This window comes from Vidua chalybeata, chromosome 2 (genome assembly GCF_026979565.1).
Source record: "Vidua chalybeata isolate OUT-0048 chromosome 2, bVidCha1 merged haplotype, whole genome shotgun sequence".
In the NCBI taxonomy this organism is placed as follows: Eukaryota; Metazoa; Chordata; class Aves; order Passeriformes; family Viduidae; genus Vidua; species Vidua chalybeata.
This window is the reverse complement of record NC_071531.1, coordinates 102,206,460-102,229,775: the sequence shown is the minus strand read 5'-3', so window position 1 is coordinate 102,229,775 and position 23,316 is coordinate 102,206,460. Positions and strand designations below refer to the sequence as shown.

Sequence of the window (23,316 nt, the reverse complement as noted above, 5' to 3'; positions counted from 1 at the left end):
TAGCAGAACCCCCTGCAGTTCCCCCTTAGTGGAATGCAACAATGAGATATCCAAGAGTGTATGGGGATTTTTTCTTTCTTTGAGTTAAAGCTAGATCAATCTTGACTATCTTCCTTCCCTTTTCAAGAAGAATTTGAGATAATTGCCAATTACTGTACATATTTTTTACCCTGTAGAATCTGTAAGTGGTATTCTTCAGAAAATATGCATGCCTTGTAATAAGAATGATATGGAAAATATGGATTAATAGATGTCTCCCCAGTTATAAACAGACATTACCATAGCATAAAATGTTTACTGTTTATATAGAACTTCTTACATGTAGATTTCATTATGCCATTGTAAAAAAGAAATATTATTTATTTTTTACAGATGCCAGAACCTGGAGAAAAAAGATGAACTGTTCAAGGCCAGCCCTGGTCTAGCTCTTCATTTGTACTCTTTCTTGTAGGCAATGTCTAACTTGCACAGTGTGAGGAGGTCTCAAAAATATTGCTTGTAGCTGCCAAAGCAGATGTGAAATCACAAACGTTTATTGCTGAATTGTCTTTTTTTTGCTGTCCCCTTGCAGATCCTGATGTGTCTGGAATCTCCATTGAAACAGATAACAAAAATGTAAAAGCAGAGGAGTTTAAGGGTACAGTATGGGCATTGTTGTGATAATTTTTAATATATACACAATACATGCAAACTATGTATACAGAAGCTGTGCAGCTATTGAGGTTGTATTCCTCTTTCCTGAGGGGTCTCGTGCCTACTCTCTCCACTGATTCTGTGTTACCTTGGTCTTGTCCCCATTTTCTCTTACTCGAGGTGGAGTTGACCTAGGTACTCCCCAGAGATCCTTTTCAACCTCACCTGTTCTATGGTTCTATGACTTGTGTGTCAGTCCTGTAACTTCTGCCTGGTTTCCTTCCACACAATGTCATATGAGAAACATTAAATATCTTACAAGACAGAAAAGTGAGGGACTAGAGAGAGCAGATATAAGTTAGTTAATTGTAAATAACAATAATTTAATGGCTATTTTTACTTGTCAGTAGCTGTAATGGCTACATAGTTATATATGTGTGTGTATATATATATATGTGTGTCATATATAAAATAGCAAATTACTTCCAATAATGGGGTGGAGAACTTAGAGAGGCAAAGAGGAAAACCTGTTTGCTGGGTAGATGAGAAAGGGGAGTATTGTAGTGTGAGGTTTGTGGGTTTGTTTTTTGAATTTGGTTGGAGTGGAGAGAGGTGGAAATTTGGGATCAAAAAACCTGTTTTCTGAGCTTTAATCCTTATTCAGCTTCTTGAGGTAATAATCAAATATTTTAGAGGTCTCTAAAATTGTCATCTGGACTTCTGTTATTGACTGAATGCATTTAGAGCTCAAGACAGGCAAAACCAGAGAGAAATGCTTCAAGATAATTTTTTCAATTAAAGCTTGATTAGGTTCTGTCTTTTTATATGGTATATGGCTTATATTTTTCTTTTGTTATTTGTACATTGAATGGAATCAGTTTAGCGCAGCCCAGATGCCAAGCCAAGTTCTCCATGTGTAGCAGCACTAAGGAATGGTAGTGCCAATAGACAGCTATCCCACTGAGTGCAGCTGGTCTGAAATGCATTTTCCTTTTCTCCTCTAACTCCTCTTACTGTAGAGGAGGATGGTCAGACACTGGGACTGGCTTCCCAGGGGAGTGGTCATGGTACCAAGCCTGACACAGCTCAAGCAGCATCTAGGTGACACTCCTAGTCATGGTTTTGTTTTAGGCAGTTCTGCAAGGAGCAGGGAGCTGGGCTCACTGATTCTTAGCGTTCCTTGCAACTTGAGATATCCTATAATTCTATCACCAATGATAGCCTCCAGACCAGATGTAAATCCAAATTAAATATTGTGCAGATCTCTCCAAGATTCCAGAGGGCTTTTGCAGGCCTAGCAGTACCAGTGCTGATGCACGGTATCCTGTGGACTACCTTAATGCAAGTCAAGTACACCTGCTCTGGAAAATACATCTCCCTGACTCCATTACTATGGGAAAAAGCGGGAGAGGGGAGCTATAACTAAGGATGATTTTATTATGTTGTCTCTGTTCTGTGCACACTCCCTTTCTTCTATCCATTCCTTTTCTCTGAATAAGATTAGTGGGTGGGCATCAGTGCTAGGTTTTTTCTGAAACGAAAACATGTGGCATGCAAGAAAGGGGCAGCTCATTTGAGACAGAGGTGACTTGTTCAGCTGAGAACACTTCAGCTGAGCTGTCTCTGTCAGCTAATACAGGCCAGCTCATTTGACAAGCCAACTGTCACAAGGCCAGTAGCAAAAGCAAGCTGAGCTTGAATGATGGTTTTTCTTTGTTAGAAGGATACAAAAACAAAATGGAAAGGAAACTAGCAAATCTTAAGATTCAGGAAGCCTCCACCCATACATTCAACCTGAAGTCAGGAACCTCAGACTTCCTGAGTGCACAGTATGTTTTTCAAAACAGTCAGTGCATGTGTTACATGTTTCTAGCAATGAATGCCCTCCTGCCTCAGTTTTTCTTTCAAGTCTGGATATTTTTTTTCCCCCATGAGGTATCACCAAGGCTACCAGTCTGGGTTTTTGTTTCTTTTCAGAGCAGACCTAGGAAATCAGACTCTGAAGGGCAAAGGAGTAGGTCTGTCTGCAGCTCTTAATTACCTTCCAACCTCATTTGTTTAGACTGTAAAGAAAGATGATGGTTGATTATGTTTGAGCAGTGCATGTTGGCATTATGAAAGCTAGACAGGCCTTGTCAAAACTATAAAGACTTTTGCTCTGGATATTGTGGCCTGTATTGGAAAATTAGTAGCTTACAGGTAGCAAGGTCTATAATGCATTTGTTTCTTTAACCATCTTACTGGAATATTTTTCATCTCCATTAAGTTATACATTTAAACAGAAAAACTATTGATACTGAATTCAGAATGGTAATTCAAAAAATATGGTTATAACAGGGTCAGAGTCCCTTTTTTTAGGGATGATCTGCTTAGAAACGTTTAAACTGAAGGTAGTAATAAAGAATGTAATAGATAAAGTAGATATTCCCATGTTAGATGGGGAAAATAATAAACCCTATCCAGCATGGGAATCACCAGCTTCTGAAGTTTGACCCAAAAGCCACTGAAGTATAAGAAAATTATTGGTTTCTTTTTCCCCACTGTGTGTACATCTGGAGAAGCATTACTTTGAGAAGTAGATCTGGCCATTGCTGACTGTACAAGTTCTTTTGAAGGAGGAACATGAATTTCAGGGAGCCTGAATGCATACCAACACAATACTAAAATCTCTAATTTTCCCTTTTGCCTTTATTTTTTCTTCTTCCCTCTAGAGGCTATTCTTAGTTGCAAACACAAATTTTCAAAAGGGATGAGTTTAAGAATAGAGTGGAAGAAAATCCAACCTCAAGGAGTCTCATTTGTCTACTACAATAGTGAATTTACAGGTACAGTACTGCAAACTGACTGTTTAACATGTCATTCTCTAGCATAGCTATTGACTCTTTCTTGAGGAACAACACCAAGAATAAGACTGAACAAGAAGGCTCTTGACTGTTCATATAGAAGAGCTGTCCTTTTCAGAAAGATAATTGTTCTCTGGGGAAAAAAAAGGCATTTTTTATAAAATCATCAATTATTAGTTACCTTTTAATTAAGTTAAATATAATAAAATTAAAGACTAAGAAAAATGGTACTGCAGATTCCTTGGGATTTTTCAACAATGAAATTACATGCGGATGTAAACTCCCCTAAACTACTGCAGGCTCTGCACTCCTATCCTAAAAAGAGGTTTCTGAAGCCTCCTGTAAAGCAGGAGGCTTAGATATGAATAATGCAGCATTTTTTATAGACATAAAATATAAACTCAGCTGTGTATTATAAATTATTTGTGTTCTTTTCAGAAGTAGAATTTCTCTTTGTATGTTTTGAAAAGGACTTACTTCAGCTTTGTGTGTTGGAGAACATATGAGTCTCTGTTACATTGTACACAATAAACGAAGGTTGAGAAATAAAAGCACAGAGATTTTGTTAGTTTGTAGAGCTTGCAGATGTGTTGACTTTGATGAACTTGGTTTTTTTTCTGCATATATTTAATTTAGAGATACACTAGGACTCATGCTTCTGTGTGTACATGTAACTTGCATAATAAGCTGTAGAATTAAAAAGACTTATTCATTATAAGAAGTCTGATGGCAGTGTTTTTGCTAAATCCATCAAGTTTTTCTTGCCAAGCTAAAATATCAAATACCCTGGTGTGGTCTCACTCACAACTTTTTCTTTAAGGTAATTAAGTTAATGATTGCCATGTCTCTAGTGGAAAGGGATGTCTTTCAGTCACCTCACTACTGCTGTACGTATTTTCTTGAACCACATGCAGAAAAATGCATTCCATCATCCAAGTGGATAATGTATGGCAGATGGAAGGTTTTTGAATTGAAGGTGTTTTTTTGGACTAAATGGTTGCCCAGAGAAACTGTGACTGCCCCATCCCTGGAAGTGCTCCAGACCAGGTTGGATGGGGCTTGGAACAATTTGATCTAGTGGAAGGTGTCCTTGCCCATGGCAGTGGGGATGGAACAAGATGATCTTCAAGGTCCCTTCCAATCCAAACCATTCTGTGATTCTATAAGCAAAGAGCAGAAACCTCTCTGTCTGTTCTCCCTAAAGGTGATCTTCGAGGCCGAGCAGAGATGCTGAATACTGGAATCCGAATTAGGAATGTGACCAGAAGGGACTCTGGGACCTACCGCTGTGAAATCAGTGCCAAGAGTGAAGAGGGGCAACGCCTGGGAGAGGCTACTATTACTCTCACAGTATTGGGTACAAACTTTATTACTTAGGTATTTTAAAGAAACTGGATTATGAGCTGTTGGGATGTTGAAGGTTAGGGTTGTCCACACAGTGTGTGGCTGCTGGGTTTTTGGGTCTTCTTTGGGCTGGGTTTATAAACATACTTGCACACGAACATTCTACAACATCACAAAACAGCTTGGCAAAAGTCACACTTGCATTAGAAAGGGACATAACTAGGGTTTTATTAAATCAAAGTGAGTTTCAGTTCTCAAAACTGAAATCGCTCAGTGACTGAGAATCTGAATAAGATGATCATGGTGTTTGGCACTGGAAAGTCAGCATCTGTCAACACTTATCAAATATTCACAAGCAGAAGTTCGTTCCAATATGCTACAGTCTCGTCCTGGTTTTGGAAGGAGAGAGTTTTTTGCAATGACAGCCAGAGAGCTGGCATTCAGTGGACTTTATTTATAGGAGAGATGGTGGTGCCTGCTGGGGAGCAGTTGTTCTTTGTGGGTCTTTGTTTTCTTTCCCAGTTAAGGAATTGATGGAAAAGTGAATACTGAGCACATAGTTCTCACATTGGGTTTGGTATTTGTTGCACTGGATGAGAGGTAGAGGCCAATAGTTTTCTTTTTTTACCTGTACAGGAACAAAAGAAAATACTTGCTTTTGTAGATTCTATATTTGTCCTATTAAAACTAATAATAATTGATCATTCAAAATTATACATAAAGTTTCTAAGTTCTTCATAAAAGATGATAAATGCATGAACTTCTGATTAGCATCAACAATGAGGTAACCCCACTTTCTTCTACTTTCCCAACAGCTTTCCTGTTTTAAATGTGACTTCTTAATTTAAAGTTGAAATCTTCAAGGCCGAAGGAGAAAGGGTGGGGTGGGAGCATGTGTTGCTTACAAACCTTTTTGAAAGTTAATGTGAATTAGTATTTCATTTGATTTTCTTTATCTCTGCTTTTTATCTTAAAATCAACCAAGAAAAAACTATTAATACTAGTTAAGGTGTCAGTTGTTCTTTTAATGTTCCATGGATGCGTCTTCACCATTATTTTTCTTCTATATAATGTTAAGTACCAAAAAATAAAAAATTAAGTTTCTTTTCTGTTCACATATTAAAAATCAAAAAAGAGATGTTCATTTTCATAGGAGAAGGAACAAACAGTTCTCCTGCATCTGTGTGTGGGAATATTCATTTTTAATTTAAACTGGAATGTAGTAAACAATTGGTTTTGGTTCTCAGATTAGGGTTTATAAAGTACCTATGATGATTGCCCATGTTTCGGTGAATCTTTCTGACATTCACTTCTCAAAAATTGACTCCTTTTAATACAAAAACTCTTTTTCCTCTTCCTCACTTACATTTTTAAATACTAGGGTAGGGAAGGGGCCAATTGCTGGACTTCAGATTCCAAGTTATCCCATCTGTCTGTGAACAAGAGGTTGCATACAAGAAACAAAGTGAAACAAACTCTCTGGGGTTGGATGAAAGTGCACAGACTGGAGACAGGATGACACAGCATATGGTGGGGGGAGGCTGGCAGTAAGCATCTCTTTCATTTTTAGCAACTCATAAATTTTACTGTGCTCTCAGTAGCAGGATGGTGCCTTCCAGCCCTTCTCCTACACCTCATTTCATTGATATGGTAGTTATCAAACATGCACAAGTGCTCACCTCCTCACAATGACTGTCAGCCTGCTGTCATGTTACCATGATCCCATCAGTAAAGTTCTTAGAAATGCCCCTGCCCAAATTAAGGTGCAAATGAGACCATATGCCAGTGACAATAGTATGGAGTTTATTTAATAGTAAATATATGAGAGAAGGAGAGAGAGAGAAATAAGAAATAGGTGGGAGGGTCAGAGAGTAACAGGGACAGAATAAGGAAAATACCACCACTCCATGGATCCCAATGATGTTTCACTGATCCTCTCCAGCTGGTCTTCTTGGTGGTGAAGGTCCCCCCTGAAAGCATAGAATCTAATTGGTTAATATACACCCAGGCTAGGTAGGAAAATCCAGGCTCCTCCCTTGGGGGGCAAGGGGAGTTTGCCATTGCCTCTTACAATATGCTGGGTTTGTTGCATCACATGCAGTCCTGTGGAGCAAGGCTTCAGGAATGACACTGGGGAGCACTTTAGGGAGCCTTTGATGGATTAAGGCACCCCCCCAGCTGCCTCTCACGTGAATGTCCCATGGATGTGGGATGTTGGGCATTCCAGAGCCAGTTTGTGTAAGGGAGGATGGGTTCCCTGCCCCTGAGCAGAGATTATAATACACCGAAACTTCCTCCCCCTGCATCGGCTGGGGGGAAAATCTGTGCAAACCTGCTCCCAACAAATGGGTCTGCGGGCTACTGTGACAGCTATAGCTGGTCTGTAGCTGCACAGATAATTAGGCCATAACAGATACCAACTCAACCAGCCTAGCTCGTTAGAGAATAAGGAGTAAACAAGTCCCCAGGTTTTAAGTCGATAGGCTGAATTCAAGTTCAAATAAGGGGACCCCAGCCAATCCCTTTGAACCAGGAATGCACCTGTATCATTGGCCAGTGAACTGTGCAGAGTTAAGACCTTTGACCAATAATATCTGTAAGCGCGGGAAATTCAAAGAGGTCACACATCAATAAACTCTGGCTGTTGCTGCATGAACCTCAGTGTGGATATGTCACATTCCTGTCTCCACCATCAGTGACACTCTATGGCTTCCTCACTCCAAAGCAAGCCCGAGATGATTCTTAGCATGAGCTCGGTTTGGCTCACATTCTTTTCCTTGTTTACTTGCTTGTTTCAGGTGATTGAAGAATGAGTTTTCACTTTATTTAATCTCAGCACTTTGACTTTCAGTCCAAAGTCCAAGTCAGGTATCTTAAGGGAGGCTTCTTTGGTTGTAGCTTCTTTATACAGTTTTTGTTATAATGGGCAAAACTTTGCATCAATGTTTGAGGCATGAACTATTTCAGACTCTGACACATGTGGACAGTATAAGTACGTGTGTAACAAGTTCAATTTCACTGTCCAGTTGCTCCGACCACTCCAGTGTGTGAGGTACCCAGCTCCGCAATGACAGGAACGGTCGTGCAGATGAGTTGTAAGGAAACTGAGGGCTCCCCTCCGTCTGAATACCAGTGGTACAAGAATGGTGTTGCCTTGCTGGAGAAGACAGGAACAGGCAGTGCTAGAGCAGCAAACATAACTTACACCATGAATAAAAAGTCTGGCACTCTGGTAAGTGTAATAACCAACTCTGTCATAGACAGCTATCAAGGAGACCAAATTTACTGTTCAGTAAAATTATGCACAGGGGTCTAAATCCAAAAATTCACAAGGTCTTTGTTGGAGGTCAATGTCATGCTGAAATGTGCTGAGAAATGTAGAAGGTGGTTTCTGCCTCAAACCAGTGACAAGCCATAGACATTGAATGAGACATTGAATGATACACTCAAACTGGGTGAGGTGCAAGGCTACAGTAGTGATAATTGAGAATCTAGAAATACATGACAAATTTTACCTTGTCAGTTGGTAAACTAGTGCCAGGTGAGAATGAGGTTTCAGTATGGCAACAGAGATATATTTGACAGAACCTTAAAATTTGGAATAGTAGCTTCATACACTTCAAGGGGAGTGCAGCACTCAGGGCAGTACAGAAACTCTGCAATCCAATGCCATTTACAAGTTCCCATCCAGAACCTGTGAAGTCAGTGGGACTGAGTTGGGACTGTAAGCTTAGTTCTTTGTTTTAGTTGTAGTTTGTTTTGTGGGTTGTGATGTTGGGTTTTGTTTTCCTTCAGAGCTGGCTGTCTCTCTCATTCTTCCCCCATTAGCTGATCCTTCAAAAGAACTTGATGCTACTTAGGAAGCTGAGAGTTTTCAGAAGTAAAGAGCTGTTCTAAGAACACTACTGTTGTGCAAAATCAAACATGGAAACTGAAGTATGACTAAGCATTCAGATGTTTTGAATGCTCATCACGGAAATCAGGTAGACTACTCAAACTTACTAATCACTTCTGAAAATATCTAAGTATGGCACACGTTAAAAAGAAACAGTTAACAAGTCTAATAATTAAGAAAATAGAAATACTGGAATTGACATCAGTCAGTTTCTATCCATCTCTTTGCTACGGATCAAGTGAGAGCTTTAGAAAAGCCCTGCCTTAGGCTTACATTTTTTGCAGCTCTACTTAGGTGACCTGCACCTAAATCGCTCTGGCTCACAAGTTCATAAAAGTGAACGGTTAGGTTTATTATGAAATGAGTTACTTATCAAATTGGCAGAAAGTCACAGACAAGAGGCCTTAAACAGTTATTTATTACACAGTGTAAAATAAAAGAACTACTAGTAGATTATATAAAACAGTGCATGACATTAAGGTACCTATATTACAGCTAGCAAGGAAATAGTATAGGTTAGGAGTCAATGTAACTTACCACCTAATTGCTGATAGCATACAGAGTCCTTACACAGCCCCCAGGAGAGTAACCACAAAGTGGGGCACTGACTTTGGTGAGGAGACCCCACACATTTCCAGGGAATGTGCGGAAGATTTCTGCTTTGTGAAAATATGGTGTAGCTTTTATAATTTGTGAAGTGTATGTCAGTCAGAAATTCCAGCTTGTCTTTCCACATCTGCTTCCACAGCAAGATGTTTACTGTCAGCTGAAATCATCAATCCCATAGCAATGAAATAATTCACTACAAGATAAACTGTCCTGATTGAGTTACTTCACCAAGGCTCATGTGAGGCTTATGTAAGAGCAAGATGCTCTGAGTTATTGCACCAACTAACAAGTAAGAGATAAGCTCTTCTATGGTGGGGGGAGATGTCCTGCTACAGTCTCATTTTCATTTCATTTTCATTTTTACAGTAGTAGTATTTGAAAAATAGTATGGTTTAGCATTTCTCTGTTGGAAGAAGACAAAGTGCATTTTTGGAGGGTTGAGAACCACCCAAACAACTCTTTACTTCCGAAAAATTTCAGCATGCATCGTAAGTAGTATGTGTAAAGTTTTTGGAAGGATCAGTTAACGGGGTTGTTTTGATAAAATGAAGAAACTGATTTCAAGTATTCTGAAATTAGAGCACATCTAAAAAAGTGGATATTATTATTATTATAAAAGTGGAAAGTTCTTGTCCACTGAAAATTAATTTCCTTGTAGATACACTCCACTGAGTTAAATGTCCATCTAAAGGAACCTCTTAGGCAACAAGTAGAAGTTGAAGGACCAGGGAAGGGAATGTGACTAGGGAGCTGTTACAAGGTTGAAATGGACCAGAATTTCTTATTTGCCTTCAGGGTTTTTTGGGTTTCATTTGTTTGAAACAAACAAATGTACATTGACATGTCAAAATTTCTATCCTACAGGATTTTTTTCCCCTGTTCTGATAATGGTTTTGGACTGTTTCTTAACAGCTGTTTAATACAGTTACAAAGAATGACACTGGAGAGTATTTCTGTGAAGCCTCTAATGGGATTGGATTATCTCAGAAATGCTCAGTGAAGCGAATGCAAGTTGGTATGTATTAAAGAAAATAATGGTGGAAAACAGTCTTGCAGGAGGATTTATGTAATTGCATGGTGTAACTAAGAATCTAAGACCAGGCTGAATTAAATATTTTTATTTGATTATGGCATATGGGGGGAGGAGAAATAATAAGTTCCTTATCGCAGTAATTAGCTTTTAGATTGCTAAACACTGAACTTCACAGAAAAACATCAGCCATATAAGAACTTTAATATTTCCAAATGTTTTTGTGGAAGGCTTACAGAAGAGTGTGCCAGTCCACTGGGGTATTTTCTTTACATAAAGCCTCCCTTTTGGGATTCATTCATGGGAAATATTAATGTAACAGTCTGTAATAACCCAAAATGTGTGAGGGTTTTTTTTGCAAAATATACAACTGGTTCTTGCAGATATCATAGGAAAGCAAAGGGTAACAAATCCTAATAACTACTGCAGGGAAGATCCTGTTGAAGTGTTCCATAAAGCAGCACATGGAACTGCAAAGTTCCATATGATGCTTTCATGAAACTTAGCTGAAAATCACTGTGTCATGGGTTTTAATGCATTCTTGGTGGATTATGAACAAATGTTCCTCAAGCTACTGAGATAGAATCGCTTTGTGAAAATATGCACTAAATCCTAAACTGCTGTCAGCCTAAATTGTACAAAAATTCGTTAGGTTTTGGGGTAAAAATCTCAACCATATATTAAAATATGCCTAAAGTTGGGATCCAAATAATTGGAAACATAACAAAAAGCTATGAAAATGTTTCTGCTTCTTGATAATTTTGGTTTTCCTAAAATGAATAGTAGTCTGAAACTCTTAGTGATTATATCAGGATATGGGTGTGGTCTTTGTCATGGTTGAAGTCAAGCCATCACCTTCAAAATAAAAATGGCCAGATGTTTCAGTAGCCTGGTGTAGAGCTTAACTTCAGAAAACTCAACTTTATTGTGTGGTATTTTAAAAGCCTTGCTATTTAAAAATTTAGAAATCATCGCGTTTCAAATAACTAATTTGAAGAGTTCTTTAGAAGTGGAACTCAATTGCCATCAGCTGTTTCAGTTGTGTTAAGCAAATTAACTATATGAAGAAACTTGCTTTAACACTTACAAAGATTTCATTATGGTTTTCCTCAGATATATTTGACTTGGGTAATACTTATCTGGGGTAGATATGATAAAGAATATGTATCCCTTGGTCCTTCTTATTCTTTCCTTACTTTTGACCCAAACTAAGCAGTTGATGTGTACCAAGCACTTCTGTTAAAGTGACTGTGGCACATTAGTGCTTTTTTACTGCTTAAATACATCTAACTGTTACTAATTAACTTACGCATCTTGGGCCACAGCCCACCTATAGATACAAAAATCCCTGTGTTAATTAGGGAAAAATCTAGCCAGTGGAAATTTTTGCAATTTACAACATAGGACTTCTGCTTTATAATTACAGATGACCTTAATGTAAGCGGTATCATTGTGGCTGTAGTATTAGTGGCTCTGGTGATGGTGCTGTGTGGCCTTGGAGTATTCTACGCCCAAAAAAAGGGTTACTTTGCAAGTAAGTAGAATAAAATCACTCCTTTCTTGAGTCAAAAAATGTCTTTATTTAGCAGTGTTTCCATGATACTCTCTCTTGCCTAGAGAAGCTGTGGATGCCCCATCCCTAGAAGTGTTCAAGGACAGGTTGGAGGGAGTCCTGAGCAACCAGATCTAGTGGAAGGTGTCCCTGCTTATGGCAAGGATTTAGAACCAGATGATCATTAAGGTCCCTTCCTACCCAAACCGTTCCATGATTTTATGATTCTGATGTCCTCCTTTCCATAAAGGTTCTAGCTCCATGGTACTAAAGCTAGAGAGCATTAAAACAGCAACATTTTGTGCAGACATTTTGTTCTGCCAACATCTACTGCAAAAGGTACTTTGAAAATGACATGGAGATGTTTGTGCAAGGCTACCAAAGAACAACCTAAGGAAAGCAACAAGCCTGACTCTGGTTCTTGGAACCTCTCCACCCTCATTTTGATAAGGAATGCCTAAGAAAGGCAAAATAAAATTAAGCCCATTTTAGTCAACAATGCCTGACCAATTAAATTCTGATGAAAGGGAAACTAAATTAACTGTCTTCTTCCTCTGGGCCATGGAAAAAGTTTGCTTTTAGGGATTGCTGCATAAAGCTTGACATCCAGCAACCCCCTCGGTAGCCTTTACATTGGTACCTATAGGCTTGAGCACAGCAACAACAGATGCCAAACATTGGGGTCTGTAAAGGTCAGCTGCCTGAAATTACCAGAGGCTACAGAGCTGCTCGTTAGAGTTCACTTGGAGCTTCATTACCCTTGAAAGCAACCTAATCTTTCTTCTGCCTAAACTCACTACACCAAAAAGAGGCATTTGGTTCAGAAACTCCTTCTAGAAACTGAAGAGCTGAATATTCTAGGAATAACTATTTCAAAGAACTTCAAATCAGCTAAGGAAACTGTTCTTGTGCTAATTCTTCTCTTTTCTTTCTTTCTTTTTCAGAGGAAAGTTCTTCCCAGTAAGTAAGCAAGTACATAAATCACTGCAAACCTCATTTACATTTCAGATTATTTAGTAACTATAATGATTTTTACAGCCTTTCTAACATCATTTTTGTGCAATAGCTTTCTTGACACTGAGATAAATCTGATCCTACACACTAGCTACTTTCCTTAATAGAAACTAGTGTGTTGGTCAGAAAGTGAATCATTACATTATGTGGCAAATACACAAGAGATGTGTCTTTTTACATAGTTATAGCTTACACTCCTAACTCAGCTATTCATGCGTCTCCTCTTCAAACTAGACAAAAGACAATCAGAACCAAATTGAACTGCTCTCATATCCATATCTACAAGTTATTTCAGGAAGTGTTTTGTAAAAATATAACTGGTGGAAACTTTCTGACAGTGCCTGGTCTATTCCTTTGATATGGATTTATTTCACTCAAATTTCTTAGTAGCAAGTCAGAATTCCTCAAGCTATTTTAGTTTTGGTGATGAGCTAGACAAAAAGTGTAACTGGAAGACTTGGAAAGACAAGCTAGAGAAGGTGTTTGGCAGTGATTTATGAGATAATGACTGATATCTAAAAGCATTCAATGGATTTGTTACTGTAAGTTTTTTCTAAGAGGAGGGGAAAAAAATCCCTGAGGATTGCTGGAAATCTGGAAAAATGCATTAATATATAAGGCTCCCAAAGAGGTAAACCCAGCACTGGAAAAGTCACTATTTAACCTGTATTCCTTATACCTCTGTTATACCTGTATACCTCTGTTAACAGAAAGAAGACGAACTATCAATCTACAAGTGAAAAGGCAAGTCTTCTGTATTCATTAGTATATTTTTAAAGCTTTAGATATCTTCAAAGTTCCTTAGATCTTTGTAATGTCTTTCCACATGTACACAAACTCCTCACTCCTGCCGTGCCCATACCTGGTGACACTTTATCTCTGTCTCTATTTACCGCTTCCTATTGCATAATCTTAAGTGAAACACAGCTGCAGCACTTTGCTCCATACTTTGCATCTTCTTGTACACATTGATTAACTAACTGAGACACAGTCCAAGACAGCAATGAAAGATTGGGCCCTAACTCTTCTAAGAATAATGTGGGTCAAAAAACTTGACTAAATATGGAAGCTGAATTTACTACTTCCGCCCCCACTTCCTTGAGTCGGCTCCAAAGGCTTTAACTACATCTACATCATTCCAGCTTTTCAGAATGGTGCAAAAAGAATAGAGTTCTAAGTAAAACTTCAACTAGGAGTGACTGAATATCACTATCTACAGTTTAAGGACATTAGGAGTTTAAGTAGCATGAGTAACACTGGTATAACCTTAAAAGATCCCTGAACACCACCCATTTCCTTAATCGAAACAAAACATACTAAATTGCATAAGCTTAATCCTTGACCTAGTATGTATATAAGAAACTTCCTGAGACCATCTGTTTGCTCTGAGTGAGAAAGATAAAGCTTTGAAGAGCTATGGTATCTGTTTATCATTGTTAATGCACTTAAAAATCAGATGCTGAACAGAACTGTTTGATACCTGTATTTATGTGTAGAGTGCATTTTGTAGCCTTCCTGTCTCAGAAAAGAATAAACATTTACTAACAGTACATCAGACACATTTCTTGTCAAGCTCAGTGCCTTAGTTTCTTCTGAAATGTACACTAAATATTAACCTGCTTAAAATCTTTGAACTGTTATTTATTGTAACCTTGTTTGCTTCATTTAGGATTTCAAGCATACCAAGTCCTTTGTTATTTAGAAGATTTCAGCCTCTGTGAGGGACATCAAATTACTACTTGTTATACAAAAGTATCCATGTCCTGGTTTCAGCTGGGATAATTCTCTTTATAGTAGCTGTGTTTTGGATTTAATATGAGAATAAAGTTGATAACACCCTGATGTTTTAGTTGCTGCTGAGTAGTGCTTACTCCAAGTCAAGGAGTCCTCAGATTCCCATGGTCTTCCCGTGAGGAGGTGCAAAAGAAGCAGGGACAGAGCATGGCTGGGACAGCTCATCTGAGTTGTCCAAAGGGATACACACAGAATCACAGAATAAGCTGAGTTGGAAGGGACCCATCAGGATCATGAAGTCCAACTCCTGGCCCTGCACAGGACACCCCAAGAATCACACCATGTGCCCGTCACATTGTCCAAACACTTCTGGAACTCAAACAGGCTTGGTGCTTGGTGACCACCTCCACGCCAGAACATCATGCCCAGTATTTAAATTGGGGAAGTTGGCCTGGAGGAGCCAACTGCTGCTGGGGGACAGGCTGGTCATCAGTCAGTGGGTGGTGAGAAACTGTTGTGCATCACTTGCCTTTCTTGGGCTTTACTCCTCTCTCTCCTTTTCACTACAATTCATATTGTTGTTGTTATTAATATCATTAGTATTATTAGTATCTTATTTTACTTTGTTTCAATTATTAAAATGTTCTCTCAACCCACCAGCTTTTTTCCTAGTTCTCCCACAGGGCTGGGGTGGGGACAGTGAGCAAGCAGCCACATGGGACTGAGCTGCTGGCAGTTCTTTTTGGCACTCAACATGGGACTCAAAAGGTTGAAATAAAAAAAAAAAAAAGATCTGACTAGAGCATGTTAAAACAAGTTTGCTGTAAGCCTTCATTGTATTGGTTTAATAGTTGCTGGTCACCATATTGATTCATTTGCTCTAGGCCTAGGCTAAGGTTATCACTGCGTTGTTCTGTGTTGTACTGGCTTGTGATATGATAGAATGGCTGGTCATGAGCCTGTCCGGTGTGTGTCCCCCACTGCCCTTTGGGAGCCATCTGGTGGAAACTACCCACAGTTACATCTACTGCCTTTTACCCGCAGAGAGCAAACCCATGGGAAAAACACCTTCCTTCCTCTCCAGGATGATTACAATAGCATTTCAGAATTTTAAAGACTTTGCATATCCTGTGACTACCCTTGAAACCAACCTGGTCCTTTTGGTATCAATCAGTATGTTGTTACATATGGTTCAGGCCTTCTTTAGGGTTAAGAAACGATCTGTGGCTACCAAAACCCCAACATATACTGTACCTACACAAACTTCAGTAACAGGCCAACAAGAGGCAACCACTCAATCCTTATTCCTGAGTGAGCTGCAGGATATATATAAATATTTCAGCTGTTGTCCTGATGAGCAAACTACCACCTAGCTGTTCCAATGCTGGGATAACAGGACTAACAGATAGGAATTTAGAGGGTAGGAATCACTTTCTAAGAAAGCATGCATTGACAAGGTGATTGCAAGAGAGACACAAGTTCCCAGCCTCTGGAAGCAACTCCTGTCAAGCCTGAAGGAAAGGTATCTTTACAAGAATGATGTTACATGTCACCATACAAGTGGAAAGATAGCCAATACTTGAGGGAATTAGCCATGCTAGAGATTTATTTTGATCTGGACAATACAAGGTTCCCACAGATCCAGACCAATTCCTCTGCACGTGACCCATGTGGTGGAAGTTTGCAGGTGTACCAAGAGTACACACCAACCCACTAGCAACATTAATCTAAAAAGACATCACACCACCATCTGTGGATACAGTGGCTTGCCATCTCTGGGAATGTGAAGACAATCTCTCTTCCTCTCTCATCTGTTAAGAAACTATCAGATAAACTGTCCCAGGAGTTTCAGCAGTTCAAAGAGGTTATGTTCTTTTCCCCACCTCTACAGACCCAGGATAATGACAGTAAGCGTTGGCTCAAGAGGGAGGACATGGAAGGTACATGCTACGGGATACCCTGTGGGTTTAGCTGGGAGACCACAGAGAAGGCATGAAGAATTGGGATGGGAGACCTACCTTGACCCTAGAGACATGAATTCTAAGGAAAACAATCCCAAATAGGGGTTCTTTCAGGAAAGCTGCTACTCCCGTCTCCAGTGGATGGTTTCCCAGGCAGAGTGGAAGGGCTGAACTTACCCCTGATCCTACGGAAAGGAATTCTAATCCATTTCTTCAAAAAGTAAGCTCTCTTAGATGTGGGTTTTTTGAAAATGCATATTCCGAACCATGTAAGCCCTCTTTATCAAGCAATTCAGAAGAATGATTTCACATGGGGCCCTGAGCAACACCAGGCTTTTGAACAGAATGAACTATAAATACTTGGAAAACACTCATAGATGCTTGGGCCAAGGAACATGGGTGGGTATATTGTATTAGGCACCAGCTGAGAAAACTACATGATCCATTGGACTGTTAGACTACACTGAGAGCAATGGCCAGGGGCAACCTTCAAACATTGGGATGCACATTGGCAAAGGCCACCTGGTGAGTGAGCACTAGAAGATCTGCCGAGTGGGCTGGCCCTGCCCAATCAAAACTTTTACTGTAGAAGAGAATAAAGTTCCTGCAGTGCATATGAAAACTGTGCTGCGGAAGACAGTCTGGGTTGTTCCTGCCTTGGGCAAAGGCAAACTCATCTATGCCATTGTTTTTGCTCGAGGACTTGGACACGCTTGTTAAGACGGGAGGACGGGCAAGTCTGGTTTGTGCATTGAGTGGATTTGATTGAACAGCCAGTGCATTGTGTGATGTTAATTGTTGTGTTTTAGCACTTCTATGTCAGCTACATGCCCATGATTGCACTGGGCACCTCATGGTGCCTGACTCCACCCCTCCAGCTTTGGGGATCTGAACCCAACTTGCCTTCAACTGCCATATTAAGAATGAACTTTGATGTAACTGGACAAGCAGAGCAGTGACGGAATGAGAACTGGCTTCAACATGCAACAATCCAACACTAGACACCCTCTTTCCTGCCCTGAAAGACTGTTTATGACACTCGCAAGTCACGACTGTCATAAGCCAAAAGTCACGGACTAAATTAATTCAATAGACTTCTACAGGGATTGTCTGTAGATTAAGGAAATGGTGTATGTGTGTGCATCTATAAAAATATTGGAAAGGTGGTGGTATATTGGGAACTGTGGGATCTGGCATGATAAATGATATAGAGTAAGCAGCTACTACTTTTCTGGTTTCAGCTGGGAGTTAATTTTCTTCCTAGTAGCTGATACAGAGCTGGGTTTTTTAATTAGTATTAGAATTTTTTAATTAGTATTAGAATAATATCAATAACACAATAATGTTTCAGTTGTTGCTCAGCAGTACTTACCCGAGTCAAAGACTTTTCTGTGTCTGATGCTCTGCCAGTGAGAAGGTGCTCAAGCCATGAGGGAACAGGGCCAGGAGGACCCTGACCTGAACTGGGCAAAGGGATATAACATCATGCCCCGTATCTAAACTGGGGGGAAGTTGGCTGGGAGGGGCCATTTGCTGCTGGGGAACAGGCTGGGCATCAGTGAGTGGTGATTAGCACGTGTGCTCTGCATCACTTAATGAGAAAGACTTCTCAGGTTTTCTCTCTCTCTTTTTCCCCTACTATTACTTTGGTTCAATTATTTAAGTGCTTTATCTCAACCCACAAATTTTGTTTCTAATTCCCTTCCCTACAGAAGGGAAACGGGACAGGGAGTGAGCCAGAGGCTATGGGATGCTTAGTTGCCAGCTGGGGTTAAACCACAACATCAAGGGATCTTTTGACCTCTGCTCTGTAAATATTGTTTCCATGTCTTACATGCTGAAAATAGAAACTACCAATATTTAGTCAACCTAGCTGTGATGGCATTTAAAAAAATAAGAACAACTCCCAAATAAACTTTAAAGACAAATTAACTTGTCTATTCAATTTAGTTCTGTGTGAAAGCTTCTCATTTTGTTCATATGTACATGCAGCAATACAAGATTCACCCTTGCAGCTTGGAACAATCTATTCAAATAACTTTCACAGATGACCTCACTACTTGTGTTTCAACCATTGTCAAGGGCTGAATTTCTCCTGCAATTCTGATTTACTAGGACTTAGAGATGATTTTGGCAAATCTGATACAATTTCAAAGTGTGTAGAAGTAAACTCACTATGCTGACAAAAGAAATCCTCCTGTAATAAAAGCTCAAGCAGTGTTTTAGTGTTTAACGTGGAAGTCTCTCTCTCTGTAGACTGCGTATGTAGTTTCAATCTGAAGAAAAATCACATCAATACAATTCAAACTGTAGTATGTAGACTCTGTCAAAGTGTTTATGTAGTTTCTCAGATATAATTATTATAAATAAATAGCTCCTCAGAAGCTAAAGTGTTTGTGCCAATAGCTCAGTCGCAGAAATTCACACCTTACAATCTCTTTAGCGGATTTCATTTTCTTCTGGAAGATTAACTTCATCACCTTTGTGTGCATTGATGCAGTGAAGAATTAGGGCATTTGTGCCTATGCTTTTGACTGTGCAGCTCCATCACTACCGTAGGGCTTTGCTACAGGCTTAAGGTTAATGGAGATTTTTTTTTTCTGCAGAAGGCTTTTGGATAAACTCAACAGAACAAATAGTTCCTTCCTGGTATATCATTATAAGTGTTATAATATCTAAGCATTAAAACACAGCACACAAAGGAGTTTTGCAGTTAACACAGAGCAGCACTATTCAGCTGCCTCTGTCATGTAAGAGTTGATGATCACAGCTAGCTACACTCACCATGCAGTTAAGAGCTTCTTCACACCACTGAAATCAAATTGAAGTACTACATTTATTAAATTACAACTGGTGCCATTTTCAGCAACTCCATGCCTGTACATTGCTGTTTGGTGTACAAGCTGCAGAGATCACTTTGGAGTCTCCTCAAACTTGGGCTCTGCAGGAGGAATGGGAGAGAGAAAATTCCTATTAGTCTCTTTGTATTCCATTTTCAAACACCACAATTAATTTGTAATTCAAAGAAAACTAACCATTACATTGGCAACGTAAAGCAGTGCATTGCAGTCTACACCCCCACGGACTGATTAAATGTGGGCAGCAGTAAACAGTAACTAGGCTGGAGACAGGTCTTTTTCACCTTGTGGGAGTTATGTATCAAGGCTAAGCCTCAGTAATATTCTGCCTAAACAGCTTTTAGTGACATGCAAACACTGACCAAGGAGTTCTTGATGTCAAAGATACAGGCTCACAAAGGTTAGGGCTTTGGACTACTAATACCTGCTGTCTTTAATACAAAGTCTTAGAGGCAAGGCTTAGCTTATAGTAAGCATCCCTAAGGTAAAAAAATTTGATGTTCCTACTCATATAATTACTCATATTAATTACAATTTGAAACGTAATTGAAATTAGACCAAAGATAGGAAACAGTGGCAAAAGAACAAAGTCATGTTGTGTCTGTGCTTTGCTCTGTTCCTATGGCCACACAAATTCTTTTTCCTTACAAAAACAAGTAAAATTTTAATGTGCATAGTTTCACATATGGCACAGAAATAAATCTGAATGTAGAGAAATTACATCCCTAAAATTGTGGAAAAATAAAAAAAGGAAAACCATACCTCCTACTTTACAGGTACTCTGTTTTATATGCGCCAGTAACAACCTGATACCAACTTTACCCAACTGAAATACTTACAAAACCCAAAACATTTTCAAGTGTGCTCCAAGTCTAAATTAGAATTCCCAGACAGTCTGATCAGAACTACAAGTTGCTGACTATGGTTGCTTGGCCTTGGCTGGCTGCCAGATACCCACAAAGCCTCATGCTATGTGCCCTTTCCCTTCCACACTAAAACAAACTTAGAGCAGTTAAAAAGAAGTCATATCCAGATAGATGAAGAAAAAGGTTTAATATAATTTAGCCATAAAATATTCATAAGTAAGGAAGTTAAGTCCTATGTTCATTTTCTGAAATCAGTGGCTTTCCAGAGGAGCTTACAAAATCAAACAAGTCACAGTTTGGATGATATTAAGACTGATATTCACATTATAGCCTGCTGATCTTTTTGGCAAGATGAGAAAAATACAAACCCCAGGCTATTTCTATTTGAGCTCTTTCTTTAGGCTGTCCTTCTTTCTGAAGGACAATTAAGATAGCCTGATCTGACTGCGAGCTTTGCTAATCATTAGTATAACGAAGACCACATCTCTGCTAAAAAAGGCAAATAATCAAAATAGGAGTTACATGGAAACAGATGTGAACTGTGCAAAAGCACAAGATTCCCAGAGGGCATTTTACACAAAATTAATGCTACAAATATAAACTAAAGGGGAATTTAAAAAACCTGCCAGTGAACATGCCTCATTGCAATTAGAATTCAGTAAGATTGTTAACTCACCCTCAAATTTAAATTCTGGAAACTTGGTGAGATCTCCCTCACCGTATGCCCGTTGGAGTCTTGCAAGGGATTCATTCAAATCTTTTTGAAATTCAGGTCCTGTATCAACAGGCCCTCCAGCTTGCCTAATAAACATTAAAAGTTGTGATTAACAACTCTGTTCTAATATTTCACATGGAAAATTCTACATTTTCAATCCTATTTATAAATTAAAACCTTCCTAACAGCCAGTCAAAGGAAATAATTTAAAATATTTACAAAACTCAAGATATGACACCTTAGGGCCTCCTTACCTTACACACAAACAAGATTTTCAGGGTAAAGGTTTTCTGCTGTCAGTGATGAAAATCCAACTATTAGGGATGAAAATCCAAGCCTTTTGAGATAAAAGGTGGTCTTATGAGGCAAAAACACTGATGAGTATGGAGGCTCTCCAGGCTTTTAGTTTTGTTTGTTCCAGGTGTGAATTCCTAACAAAACTGTGATTCGCAACTCTTCTGTCTCTGAACTAGTTATCTCAGTTAGTAAAGCTTAACTGTTCTTACCAAGAAAATGCATTTTAAATACTAAAGAAGCAAAAATCCCCTCCACAACAGGAGCTTCTTGGGATTCAAGCATCAGATAACTAAAACAGTAACTCTTTAGATTGCCAGCACTCAGTTGTACCAGCACAGGATCCAAGCTTAGAGCCCACCAAATATCTGCCTCCCTACACAGATAGGTTTGTAGGTAAGGACAGACACATGTTCTACCAGTAGAGCTAAGAAGCATCTTAATTCCTTCCCAGGAATACTTCCTGAGAATAAATGACACACAATTACTATAGTTTTTGTTTCATGGTCAGCAGTTCATTGAAACATTACAAGAATCTAAGATTCCATTTGAAGGAACTGCTTATTAACTTAAGATGTTAAATGAACCATCCTGATAATTCCATTAATTCTCAACTGGTTTTGGATGCTATTTCCATTCAGCTTCTGGAAACAAGACTACAGAATAACTGTTTTCCCCAAGCAAAAAAAAAAAAAAAAAAAAAAAGGTTGTTTAGCTTTTTTCCCCTCTAGTTATAGAGCATGTAGGTGGGTAAAAATTAACATACCAGTACATTCATGCAGCATGCAAGAGACTTTAACTGTGTGGCTTAATTGCCAAGAAGAATGACATCAGATTTTTTCTTTTTTAAGGGGAAAAAAATTGGTATCTTCTATTAGATATGCAAGAACAACCTTTCCCACTAGTGAAACCATAAGTGTTGCAGGAAAACACACCTTAAACATTTACAGACCGGCCTACAGGAGTATCAAATTGTCAAAAATCAACCACCTTCAGGTCTGATGTTTTTATGTCAAAATCAACAGATATTCCCCTTTTGCCATCAGCCCCCTCCGTAAGACAATTTCCTTTACTTACTTGCTCTTCGTGTTGTACTCTCTGATCTTGTCCAAGAAGAGCTTCTGGACCGGGTCGAGTTCTTTTGTCTTGTTGAAGACAATCGCAGAGAGCCCAATGTTCCTGCGCACGTGAACGGACACAGCGGAGTGGAAAAAGGAGGAGAGCCGCAAGATCTGCTGCAGGATCATGATGGCACTACTACTTTAACCATTAATAAAACACAAAAGCAGGAATAAAGAGTTAGTCACAACGATATAATAAATGCATTTAAAAAGCAGGAACAAAATAGCTTGGAGCTGAAACCAGAAAAGTATTTAAAAGATATTTCCTTTAAGATCTTATTAAGATAAATGCATAAGAAGAAAGAAAAATGTACTTTGGAGCTGAACTTTAAAGCAGAGAGGTATTCAAAGGTTATTTAAAACAGCATGGCGGGGGGAGGGGAAATTTCAGAAACCATTGAACCCGAGGGCACCGTGATCCCACGGCAGCTCCGCGACCCGTTCGGTAAGGAACCACGACAGAACAACCCAGACAAACCGTGAATTCCGCTCTTCGCGTTGTTTAAGTAGGAAAAAAGGTGACAATTTCAACCCCAGAGTCACCTTGGCCGAACCACCGCCTCAGCTCGGCCCCGCCGCCCTCGCAGTGCGCGCCGGGAACCACCATCCCATCCCCGTCCCCCGCCTCGCCCGCGCACAGCCGGAGCTCCTCCATCCGCACACACAGTCTGGCCCCGCTTAGCGCCCGCTGGGACCTGGGGTAACGCTGCAAGAGCCCCGGGAGAGCGCAGCACGCATCGTACCCGCACAGAGCCACTTCCAACTGAGGGAAAGAGGCTCAGGGCCTTCCGGAGCCGCGGGAGCCGCCGGGGGCCGTAGTTCCCGCGCGGGGGCCGCCGGGAGTCGT

The 23,316-nt window shown here is 39.6% G+C and overlaps 2 protein-coding genes across 8 annotated transcripts in view; one reads left to right on the top strand and one right to left on the bottom strand.

The window, feature by feature from the left end:
• Positions 1–18,564, top strand: part of JAM2 (junctional adhesion molecule 2) — a 45,612-nt gene extending 27,048 nt beyond the window's left edge. The window contains exons 2-10 of one of the 2 annotated variants that reach the window (XM_053936302.1): positions 572–637; positions 3,345–3,458; positions 4,681–4,833; positions 7,847–8,052; positions 10,237–10,339; positions 11,781–11,888; positions 12,851–12,866; positions 13,631–13,664; positions 14,590–18,564. In XM_053936302.1, the coding sequence (XP_053792277.1) occupies positions 572–637; positions 3,345–3,458; positions 4,681–4,833; positions 7,847–8,052; positions 10,237–10,339; positions 11,781–11,888; positions 12,851–12,866; positions 13,631–13,664; positions 14,590–14,622 (833 nt within the window). In that variant the 3' untranslated portion in view covers positions 14,623–18,564. Of the gene's footprint in view, positions 1–571; positions 638–3,344; positions 3,459–4,680; positions 4,834–7,846; positions 8,053–10,236; positions 10,340–11,780; positions 11,889–11,971; positions 12,867–13,630; positions 13,665–14,589 lie in introns of those variants that run through there. The other variant, XM_053936303.1, reaches the window with a different exon arrangement.
• Positions 18,565–19,432: 868 nt separating this feature from the next.
• On the bottom strand, positions 19,433–23,311 carry ATP5PF (ATP synthase peripheral stalk subunit F6). Of its 6 annotated transcripts, none has more exons than XM_053936306.1 (4): positions 23,213–23,311; positions 22,426–22,608; positions 21,016–21,140; positions 19,433–19,556 (listed from the first exon to the last, which is right to left on the bottom strand). In XM_053936306.1, the coding sequence occupies exons 2-4, from the start codon at positions 22,593–22,595 to the stop codon at positions 19,528–19,530; spliced, it is 324 nt and encodes a 107-aa protein (XP_053792281.1). In that variant the 5' UTR covers positions 22,596–22,608; positions 23,213–23,311; the 3' UTR covers positions 19,433–19,527. The 6 variants fall into 6 exon arrangements, with proteins under 6 accessions (XP_053792281.1, XP_053792280.1, XP_053792282.1 ...); XM_053936305.1 differs by having other exon boundaries at positions 22,426–22,605; positions 23,213–23,303; XM_053936307.1 differs by having other exon boundaries at positions 22,426–22,605; positions 23,165–23,247.
• Positions 23,312–23,316: the final 5 nt, after the last annotated feature.

Bases quoted from the DNA above. Each gene is read 5' to 3' on its own strand.
- ATP5PF (XM_053936306.1), bottom strand. From the start codon at position 22,595: ATGATCCTGCAGCAGATCTTGCGGCTCTCCTCCTTTTTCCACTCCGCT. The intron at 21,141-22,425 runs GTAAGTAAAGGA...AATGTTTATTAG, and splicing joins GAGTACAACACGAAGAGCAA to GCAAGCTGGAGGGCCTGTTG. The intron at 19,557-21,015 runs GTGAGTTAACAA...TTCCTCCTGCAG, and splicing joins TCCAGAATTTAAATTTGAGG to AGCCCAAGTTTGAGGAGACT.